The sequence below is a fragment of the Passer domesticus genome, chromosome 3, assembly GCF_036417665.1.
Source record: "Passer domesticus isolate bPasDom1 chromosome 3, bPasDom1.hap1, whole genome shotgun sequence".
Classification (NCBI taxonomy): Eukaryota; Metazoa; Chordata; class Aves; order Passeriformes; family Passeridae; genus Passer; species Passer domesticus.
Window position 1 is genome coordinate 74,928,212 of NC_087476.1, and position 11,702 is coordinate 74,939,913.

The 11,702-nt window shown below is 41.2% G+C and overlaps 1 protein-coding gene across 11 annotated transcripts in view; it reads left to right on the forward strand.

Moving 5' to 3' along the window:
* The window catches only part of RPS6KA2 (ribosomal protein S6 kinase A2), a 294,786-nt gene extending 287,416 nt beyond the window's left edge, over positions 1 to 7,370 (forward strand). For all 11 annotated transcript variants that reach the window (XM_064414038.1, XM_064414034.1, XM_064414035.1 and 8 more), the window contains one exon: positions 42 to 7,370. In XM_064414038.1, the coding sequence (XP_064270108.1) occupies positions 42 to 167 (126 nt within the window). In that variant the 3' untranslated portion in view covers positions 168 to 7,370. The remainder of the gene's footprint in view (positions 1 to 41) is intronic.
* Positions 7,371 to 11,702: the final 4,332 nt, after the last annotated feature.

Here is an 11,702-nt window from a genome sequence, read left to right on the forward strand (position 1 = left end):
ATTAATTTCAGCTCAGAGTTTTCTCTTTCTCTGTTTTACAGGGTGCAATGGCAGCCACTTACTTCGCTTTAAACCGTGCACCTCAGGCACCAAGGCTGGAGCCCGTATTGTCTTCCAATCTGGCTCAGAGGCGAGGCATGAAAAGACTTACCTCTACCAGATTGTAGCAGTACCTCAAAAAGGCCTCCTTGAAAACCCACAGGTTGTTTTTTTTATTATTATTTGAGAAATTTCATCTTTACTTGGCTAGCAGAACTTTTTTGGACAACCTGCACATGAAATTGCCAGAACTAGCAGAAGCCCATGTAAGGCAAAGTTCTCATTTGCTAAATCTTTTCTTTTACATTCCATCCAGGGTCCTGAGTTTAACAACTTCACAAAGATGTGCCAGTTTTGCCAATAGCTCTGTTTCTTTACTGAGATAAAGCCAAATAAAATAGGCAAGCTCCATCCTTTCCACCCTAGGAAAACTATTTTTGAGTCTGTAAGATGTTCCATGGGAACAATTTTCATTTTGTTTCTCAAGACAAGCACTTTTTGCTATGAAGAACACAGTTGGGTTAGAATGCTGTTCCAGCATGTGTTATGATGAAGTGACTTGACACCAGCAGACATCTACTGATCTCCATTCACCACAGGAAAAGTGAAGGCTGCAGAGACACATGAGTAATCACTTATTTGAAACAAGTGCTTAACAACATGAGGTAGAGAGAGCTGTTGGTGGTGGAAATACCTTCTGTTCTTGAGGAGTCTTTTGCACTTTGCACCTGCCTTCTCTCGAAGGAAGCTAGCACCTCTCAAGGAGAGTGTGCCACCAGCACTGACTTGCTCAAAAGTCTCAGAGAGCAAAAAACCTCTGAGATGCTCAGTCTTATGAGAAAAAGAATGGGTCTTATGAGACTGTGGGGAGGCATTCATGTAAAGCAGTGTCAGTAGGAGCCTGCGTATCAGCAGGAGAAAAGTGTTTGGTCCTGGCTAGCAAGCAGGCCTGAGAGGATTAGGTGAGGGGGCTGGGAGAACTGAACAAAGGCAGGGAAAGATGTGAGTGGCTTTGAGGACAGTAAGGAAAATAATCCAAAGGCAACTAGGGTACAGGGGGCAGACTGTGACTGCCTTCTCAAGGGCAGTCCCCCTTCAGTGACTGGTGCAGAAGACAGTCGATGGCTGGGCTGCCCAGGGGCCAAGTGAGTCGATGCGGCTGTCCTCCCACACCATCACCCTGTCTGCTCACTGAGAGCCATCCTGGCAGCCCAGAGTGCCACACTGGAGCAAGAGAAGCCATTTCCAGTCATTGTTCCCTGCCCTTCCCTGGCTGATAACCCAAATCTGCCTCCATCACCCAACATGTCATGTCCCTGCCTGGGTGATCTGTTCTAGCAGACCTAAACTCCCCATGCCATGCGTGTGCAGAGAGTACCCACTTCTGAAGAGTTCAGCCAACTCTGTTACAAGCTTTAATAATAATAAGTTATGAGGAGAAATTGGAGGATGCTCTGCTTTTATGTTTATATGAATATGTACATATGTATTTATATACATATAAAACAAAAATTCTGTGCCCTAATAGCTGGATTTTTTAGGTCTAGAGAAAGAAAACTTTTGTTGAAATCCTCTCTGTAAAATGGACTTTTTTCTCATTCCCTGGTTTCAAAGAAAGCAAGCAAGGTTTGTGGTGCCAGATGTGAACTATTTTTTTATTCCTTTTCTTACCCATTTTGGCTTACTGGTGGTCACAAGCTGACCAATATTCTTCTTTCTTCTTTGTACTGCTCTTGTTAATTTTTATTTTCTGAGTGAATTATTTCAGCTCAGATGCTTAGTGGGAAAAGCTACTGTGCTGTGTTGGCTTTTTTCTGTTGTGATAGGGGAAGAAAAAAAAAGAAAAATGTGAACATGAAGCTCCATTTGCTACACATGGTAATTTTTGCTTGCTGGGTAGTTTGTGCATCTTGGTGCTGAACTGGAATTACCAGATCACTGCCTCAAACTGTCCAAGGAGTTTCATTTGCTACAGTAATATTCTTCCTAAAACTGTCTCTGTTTCAGTGTTGACTGAAGTTTGTTTGTTTGCATTAGTCTATTTTTAAATTTAAATTTATTCTTAATAATTTAAACTGATATTTAATGTTAAATTTAAAGTTTATGTGCTGTGCACAGAGGATTGCTGCAAAGCAGCTCTCCTTGAAGCCCTTCTCTTTTCTAAAATAAACAGTGCTTTGAAACTTCACACAGAGGCTGAGTTGGCTGGGACTGATGAGTGCAAATGCACAGGTGGGTGTCTGCACTTGTGGACACAACAGCCCACATTCTCTCCTCTGTCTAATCTGTGCTCAGTGTCAGCTTTTTGCTGCCTTTTGAATTTTTTGCTTGTTAGAAGTTAAGTCTCACACGTTTCTGCTAACAGCACACCTTGAGGATATCCACTGGCAGGGACATCCTGGCTGGTGCAGAACAGCTCTGGCCAGGCCTTGTTTCCCTTGAAGTGACTTCTATCCTGGAAGAAGGCCAGGTGGGCATAAGGATGCACAGAGCAACCTGGAAGGAGGGCTGGGTTTTGTGGATTCCCAGCTGATATGTGGTATTTAAACAAAATGTATTTTTAATGGTCAGAGTAATTGTATTGTGTTGTATATGGGCAGAAAGACTGGTTGAAAATGTTATGTACAGTTTTTGTCTCTCTCTGAGATTTCCTGGTCATCTTGCATTGCTTCATTTTGCTTTCTCTCACAACCACTGGGAAAAGTCTCATTCTTTCTAGATATACCCAGTCTTAATTCTTTAAGCATTTTTTTTCAACTGAATATTACTGTAGGCCAAGCTTACAGGATGTTGTTCTTCCTAAAGTTTAAGGGTTTTAATGTCTTCCTGACTTTCCTCTTTCTAACCCACCAACTATTAACATAGAGGCACATACAGACTCATACATCTTAATGCTCATTAATTACTTTATAAGCCTATAAATAATTATAAGCCCATACATTTAGTGGGCTTTGTTTATTAAGGTTTTGTTGCCAGTGCATCCCCCAGATGTTTGCACATATGTGTCTGTATGCAAACACATGCACAAAAAGGTGCTGTCCCAGTTTGTCCAAATAAAGGTAGAAGTGTAGTCAGAGGTGGAGGTGATACAGAGAGATTTGTCTGCAGTGTTCTATGAAATCTGTCATTGATAATGGTAATGGTTACTCTGGGTGTAGAAAAAAAAGGCTGTGCCCATCAATGGAAGAAACTTCCCCATCCAGTCTCCCCTCTGCCGCAGATGTGCATTCCAATGCACTTCCAAGGACAGATCAGTCTCCCCTCTGCAGTCCTGCCACGAGAGGTTCTTTTCTGAGAGTTTTCTGACCTGTTCCTGTCAAGTGAACCCAATTAAGCCTAAGCTTTTTCCACTGTCAGTCTTGCTGATCCAGCTCACTTGGACTGAAATCCAAGAGCCTCCATCAGGAAATCCAAGGGAGGATTATGCCACTGGCGGTCATTATTTCAGAGTGATAATGCCCACTGGTTCCCCTGGCCCAGCTGGATCCGGGACAGGATGCTAGGCTGTGGCCTAATTATTTCAATGGCTGCTTTTACACCAGCATCTCCTTTCTAGACTCCTGGCCATGGTATAGCTCAGCAATAAGCACTTTTTTTTTCTTTCTAGGAGAAAACTGAAAAAGGCTTAGCCTCTCTCTTTCTCTCTCTCTTTATATAACCTTAAGAGACTTTTACTAAATGTTATGTTTAACTCCTGAATGTCTAAAAATCTATTTTAATTAGAACATACCATCTTGCAAGTTTTTAGTCTATAAAGTGACCTAGTGCCTTAGGCTATTACAAATATTATAGTTACACTTTAACCATCAAGCTGCACAATGCAATGAGTGTCCAAGGCATATCCCAGTGTGCCTATCGCAGACACAGTCAGCTCATCTGGATGCCCACTTCAAAATCAATCACAGAATGGTCTCGGTTGGAAGGGACCTCTGGAGCCCATCTAGTCCAACCACCCTACTAAAGAAGGTTCACTTAGAGAGGTTGCACAGGACCATATCCATGCAAGTTTTGTTGTTCAGTCCAGGAGAGAAGTGTCTGCCCAGCAAAGAGAAAGCATATCCCCACATTTTGGAGAGCTGGACCCCACCTCTGCAGCTCCAGGACTCTGAAGAAACCAGATGGCCCTGATGAAGAATATCATGGGAAGCATTACCCCAGTTCCTACACAGCACCACAGCTTGTCTATATGGCAGAGGTGTGGAGATGCTGCTCAAAGGGAGAGCTGACCTGTGCCCCTCATGAGTTTTCACTTATTTAAAATCTGTTTAACTTTTTCTAAGAAAGTTTTAACAGCAGATAGCATTTATAAAGCCTAACCATTTCAGCAAATGACAAGTGACCCGCACAGACATGTTATTATAAATCTCTTCATTTTAAAAAGAAGTCTACCTGAGAATAGATTCTGCTTTGTTTCCTCATAAAAAAAAAAATCTTCTTTACCTCCCAGGGTGCTGGGGATAGCCCAAGCACAGAGAGCTGAGTGAAGCACGTCATGTGTGACATGATGTCATGACATCACATCATGTATCTCTTACAGGGTACGGATTGTGTGTTCCTGTATTTCATCTAACCCTGGATGTAATACTGGGCTCTCTTTTCAGCCAGACCCTTTCAGCTCTCTCCAACAACCTGTACCCAGTTCTGGTACCTCTGAATACATCCAAACCTCAGTCAAGTATGCAATTGCTGTGTGTCCATGATACGAATTATGACAGGACTGGGCTCATGCCCTAAGCCATGGATGGCACAAAGGTTTCTTACGCTGCTGGTCTACTGAACTTACACCAGCATATGCAAGTGCAGACACTAAAAATAGCAGGCAGTCACTTTCCCTTGAGTTCGACTGCTCATCTGTCATTTCACACCTCCCTTAGCCAGGTCACCATGGGGCAAAGCAAATGTTTGTGCATCAGAACAAATGGCTGGGGACAGCAGGAAGGCAACAGAATCAGTTTAGCCAACAGTGCTCTCAATACACTAGAATGACTACAAGTTCAGTGTCAACTCTGTCCCTCTGTTGCTGCGTTATGCTGAGCAGAGTCCAGGTGTGGCTCAGAGTCAGGGCTATAAATGATGTGATGTTTGTACAGCAGCAAGTTCCCAGTGCCAGGCCGTGTGCACAGAGAGGGAGGACATGTCCAGGCTTCTGAAAATTTGCCATAAGTTCATACAGTTCTTCCCTGTAACCAAAAGGTGTAGGGCCACAGATGGCATGTCATGGGGAAATAATGTTGACTGTATGTATTTTTGCCACTACCTTAATAAAAGTGATAGAAAAACTCCAGTGGTTGTTTTTAAATCCTCCATTTTTGCAGAGGAAATTCCTGATTTTGGGGCATGCTACAGCTTTCCCTATCCCTAGAAGGCATAAGGCAGTCAAACACAGAAAATACAGCAGATTACTATAGCAGAAATTATATTGTAGCTTTCACTGGAAAAATATTTTCAGGCAGGTGTTTTGAAGCCCTCTCTTAGGATGTGTGTATCAGAAAGGCCAAAGTAAATATTTAGAAGCAAAGTTCCCTTGTTGAACATCCAGAGATGACACCTTTAAGCAAGAGCCACGTAAGCTCCACAATCACATATCTGAATCCTAAAAGACAGGCAAGTGGCACAACGATTCATATATTCCTTACATTAAAATAAAAAGGCCTAAAATAATGTTAATAATATGCTTTAGTATAATACATTAAAAAAGAAAAGAAGTAAAATGTGCAAACCTGTTTTTCTTTTCCTCTTTTGAAGTATACATCATTTTCCTTTACAAGTGTATATTCTTATCTCCTATTCTTATTCCTGACCCTGATCCTGGAATCTTGTGTTGCCTGAGAAAACTGCAGCTTAGCTGCTTCTGGTACCTCAGGTCCTGTGTAAACACAGTCCCACACTCCTCTCTCCATGTCTGTCCACAGCAGACACACACAATTGTACACCCTGTCTATTCTGAAAGTTAGCAAAAACATAATTTAAACTCAGAAGATAAAATGAAGTTAAAGGTAAGGTTCTCAGTGTGTACAGAACTAAAACTCATAGTATTCAGGTGAAGGATGAATTGAAGCCTGTGCAGAACAAAAATGTTACAGTACAAATAAAGTTACAGTAAGTCTTAGAGGCAAATTTTATCTAAACTCTCTTCATAAATTTTTGTAACCTAGACCTTGCACATTTCCAAATGCAACTACGTGACAACCCACGTATGTCAGCCAGCATCTGATCATGCACGTCATCACAAGGCTTGCACGTGAAAATATTTTGCAGCCTGAAGTTTAGAACATAAAATTAAGATTTTGGCCCTTTTTGTTGTCCTGTATTGTGTAAACCATGATGTTCAGTGTTGAACTATTCAATCACTACTTCTTGCTTTGGTACACATAGTTACAGAGTCAACTTGTGCTCTGTTGTGTCTCCTAAATGGATGTTGTAGATCTATTTTTCAGGGCTGCTTTAGCCTGAAAGGAAAATGAAAATGCAAGCCCTCCTTGATGAAAGTAAATTTTGAAAAGATGGGCTAGAAAATATGTATTTGAAGTGCAGAAAATGAAAAACAATTGCTAAAAGATTGTTTCTGATTTGTTACTCAGACCCAAATCTTGCTGCCTTCATTCCTGTGTTAATTCCTTAATCCATATGCACCTTCAGTGACTGGTGGGAGAGCTCGGAGTCAAGTCCTCTTCCTGTTGCAGTAGTGGAGTCTGGCCATTAGGTGATGATGTGTGTAAAGAATTTACTTGGGTAGTACTAAATTGACAAAATATGAACCGTGATCTAGCACTTTTTTTACAGGCTGCATATTCATGTTTACAAAATAATGATTTCTGAGGTTCATGTTTTTATGTTTCCTGTATGAAAAGGGCAGCCAGTATACAGATATTTGTTATGTTTACTACTGTTTCTGAATAGCTTTTTTTTATAGTACATGGTTTTATGAAGTGTAATATTTTTATAGCAGAATGATGATCTTTGGACTTTCTATATTGTTACCTACAATTGTTTGCAAATAAGCTCTTTGCTTCTTTTTTTTCTGTGCACTGTATCCCATATTGCTGTTGCTAATGTTGCTGGCCTCAGCTGCTGCTGCCCCACCATGATGGTATTGTGAAACTGTGCAAACTAACTTCAAAGAGCTGTGATTGTGCTGAAGGGCTGGCTGCACGGTGGGTTACTCCTGGCAGGAGGGATGGCGAACTGTACCCTACCAAGGCAAGAGTTTACTGTGGATAGCCCTCAAGGAGAAGCCTCAGTGCTCACCTTTGTCTGTATTCTGCCATTTTGGTTTGGCATGCCCATCCTTTCCTTTCTTTATAATGAAATAAAAAGAAAACCAAAAAGGATCCTGCATGTTTATGCAGCCTCCCTTTCCAGTCCCTGAGCACTGGCCATATTTGAATGCCATGTGTTGGTCACAGTAAAAGCACACAGTTATCTGTTCAAATTATACCTGGAACTGTTATCTCTGTGCAGCCTGAATACTCAAACCTCTGTTTTGGGAAGCAACAAGTAAGCCTTTAATACCCATCATTCACACAGCTCACCCACTAGAAAAATTTAGGATTTCAGTGCCAGACAAATGAGTGCTTTCACACAAGCTGCCTCAGCATGAATTTCCCTTGCCCCCTTGAGATCTTCCAAGGTACCATTCCTCTGGAAACTGCTGGTCTCTGGCAAGTAGCCTGCATACTCTCTTCTGTTTGCTGGACTTCCTAGTGATCATAAAAGCAAAATCAGCCCCTCCTGTTCTGAAGGATTGGTTCTGCTTCCCTGACATTACATCTGAGCCTGCACACAGTTACACTGGCATTCACATCTGGATTGTCATCAGACCTGGCAGCATCACAAAGGAGGTGAGTCAAGCCCAGGCTCCTTGCAAGAACAGCATGTGATTTAGGTCCAAGCAAGCATAACTGAGCAAACCTGTACTTCAATGTGGTTAGATAGAAGGTAGGAGAATAGAGACAAGTAGTGAAGGTAATCTGGCCCCTAAGGAGTTAGAGCTGTGCTAATTATCAAGCATTAAGAACAAGCCTGCTCTTAATAGGCCACAGCTGGATCCAGTTAAGAGGGGTATTATAAAAGAACAGGTTGGGTGGTCGAGAGGGGAGATGGAGTTTGTTGCCTGTGCTGAGAAGAAGGAGTCAGTGCTGTGAGGAGCTGCTCATGAAAATCACCTAGAAGGTACGAAACCTTTCCAATAGGACAGCAACATTTCAAGGATGTTGTTCATAGGATTTCTGCTCTGAGCGTAAGAAGTCTCATGTCTCTTTTCTCCTGCCAGCTGCTGCTGTCCTACTCCCACTTCTGTCCTTCCTGTATTTTCTCTGTTCATGAAACTTCCTGTTCCTTTAGGCCTCGTGTCCTTCATCACTGGGACATGCATGTCCCTCCCCATCCTCTTCCTCTGCACCTCAGCACCTACCATGAGGTATTCCACCTTTCTCTTACCAGGTTTCTGCCCCACAGGCCCATCTTGTGTGTTTATAACCTCTTCTGGTAGGAAGGCAAATAAATCTGGTACACCTGTCTTTATAGACCCAGCAATTAAAAAAGGAGGCTTCTCTGGAGAACCACAATCATATACAAGAACAGCCAATTAGAAAAACTGAAGAGAAAAAAAGAAAAACAAACAAACAAAAAAACCCAATCTAGGCTTTGTCTTCCATTCCCATTTCTAATTTCTCTTGTAATATGACCATCATGAGGAATGAGCTAATCTATCCATTGTTGGACACGCATTAACTTTTCAGAGGACCTGGTTAGGAAGCCATGGGTCATGCCAGGGCCTTGATAGGCAGATGATAGTCTTTCCCTCCAATGCTAGAAAAAGAATAAATGAGCTATCTGAGAGGAAGGTTTTCCAGAATATACTCAAGCGTCTAATCAAGACACAGCCCTTTTAGGAAACTTGTATTGGCAACTATCTTAAACCTCTGCACTTAATGGGGAAGCAACCATGCTTTTTTCCCACCTAAGGTAAACACTTAGTTAAAATTTAAAACAAAACAAAACCCCACAGCACCCAACAACTCCCCTCCCACTTGTAATTTTGCTCTTTAGTCAACATTAATTTCTTTCTTGTATCTTTTTCCCCTCCTTTATCCCATCCCAGTTCACGTCTCCTCCTTTTTATGTCCCACAACAATGTACCATGGGAATTGTCCTGAGGCTCAGAAAGTCCTCCTATATGCCTGAATAGCATCATCTTCAAGGGCAGTACAACTGCTGGCTGAGCACCTCAGGCAATACAGCAGAGCAAACAAGAGGCAGTAACAATGACCACTAATGTCTGAAGATCACAAGCAGCAAAGATTTTGCATTAAAAGCTGTGAAGAAGAGCTGAAGACAAGGATTTTAGGTAATGTCCAGCTTTTCAGGTTACTCATAGATCACTTCAGTGCATTGTCAGTGCCACGCTCCAGCTGTCTGGAGATAAGATAGAAAAAAAAAAAGATTATCTGTCCATTCATCTAGATGGACAGGAGCTCTTCGGTTTTTTTCTTAAACAACCGAAGCAGGCCTGAGATCAATTCCATTTTTTGTTGAGGAAATTAGTTTATTAAGAGGCTGGTGACTCACCAGCCATTGGTAAGCCATTGTTTTGGCTTGGCATACTCCTGCCTATCTGATTCTTCCTGTCTTTCACGGTCTGAGGTCAGTGGTAAAAACAGCTGCAGCTGTAAAGCCTAACTCTTACCCTACTGTAGAATTTTGCAGCTTCAATTTTAATGATAGTCTCCTTGCTAAGGTATGCAAAGGAAGACTAGTGATTTCCAGCACATTTACCCAGACTTTCTAATTGTCATGGTCTTGTCTGGGCTATTGTCTCTGTTGTAAATTCTGTTATAATCAATTATTTACTCATCCATTTATTTATTTCACCTATTGGTACTAAAAGAAATTACCCTATAGGAACATCAGCTGTTACAATGGAGACGAATGCAGAGAACAGAAACAACCTGCATTTCACTTTAGAGAAGTCACAAGGGTGACCCATCAGCTTTAAGAAACTCTTGGCAGTGCTAATCTTTTGCTGTCTGGTCTGACTTCAACCACCAGCCTGCTGCCATCCAAAGAGATTAGGAAGTATATGTTAAAGGTGAGAAAATGTCCTGCAAACCCCACCATTCAGGCCTGAAGTACCATTTTTTAAATAGCACCAACTAATATAACTTGAATATATTTAAATGGTCCAGAGTTCAGATGCAGGGAAAAAAAACCAAAAACAACATGCCTGCCATGGAGATTATTAAAGACCCTGATCTCTTCAGCTTAGCTTGGAGATGGCTGAGAGGTGGCTTGATTATTGTCTACAAGAATCTTCACAGGGAGAAAAATCACACATTCCAGAAGCAGAGAGAGACAGACCAGAGCAGAAAAGCAGGAAAATTTCTGGGTGCAAAATTCAAGCAGCTTCAGAATGGAAATAAGGTAACTGTAGTTTAAAAGTGAGGCTGTTATTCATTGGAATAAAACATAAAAGGAGAAAAGGGGTTTGTCATTCTCTTTGTACCACGCTTAGTAGTGTCCCTTAGCAGACAGAAGGTTAGTGCAGAAGCACGTGGATGAGTTCAATAGCCTGCAGTAATCTGGAAATCAATTTTAAATGCTTGTGATGGTCTCTTTGGGCCTCAAATATGACATGCATTCATATCACCCTACCACAAGCAGTTGGCACTGAATGAGCAGATCAAGATTGATGGATGAACTCCAAATGTTAATTTAAAGACTTTTAAGCCACAATTAACTGCAGCAATCAACTTTCTCTGTTTAAATTTGTATCTTTACTATGGTATGTGTGGAGAATATTTGCTGTCTTTTGGCAATATAGAATATCACTCTGAAATTTTGTGATGTTTATGACTATCTACAGTGTTAATTTAGAACAACCTGTTTCCCACAGTTGTTGCAATACAGTTAAAACCTGTAACAAGACCAAGCAAATAGTGTTCCCTAAACATAGCAAAAAAACTCACTGCCTTAAAATCCAAATAAATTATTATAGTATAATAATACTAATAATAGTGCACTAATGCTATGAACCACAGGAGGCCTTACAGAAATAGATGTCAAACAAGTGAAACCTTTGAGAAAAAAAGAGATGAATAATACTTTCATTTCAAATAAGAACTCCAATTACAAATAAGCTTTTAAAAGAGAGTGAAAATTAGACCACAACATCATTACCACGGCCTGGAGGTGAGTGGCAACTTGTGAACTAACTGGCTTTATGATAGCTTCTGAAAATCTATGAGATGTACTCTGAGAGAGATAGTGGGTGCAAAATTCTAATCATAGCAAAAGGAAGGAAGGATTATCAAATAACTAATATACATGCTGTTCCTAATAATGTATAGTGACTGTTAAAGAAAGTGTTTCTCCAGGAAAAACATGACCCCACTCCCCTCCTCAGCTTCAAGATGGTCAATATTAGCAATTCCCAGAAGAACTATTTTTGCTAAACCTAAACACTACAAATTACATCTAGTGAGACTTTTTCCAGCTCTGTGACAAACACTGCTGTAGCAACCTCTTTGAGGAATGATGTGGCAGAAATTTGTGCAGAGCAGCCAGTCAATATGGAAGTGCTGCACAGCAACCCCTGTCAGGGCACCCTCCTGCAAAGTAACAGTCCCTCTTTTAGTCCAAAGAGAAATAAATAAGCCTACACT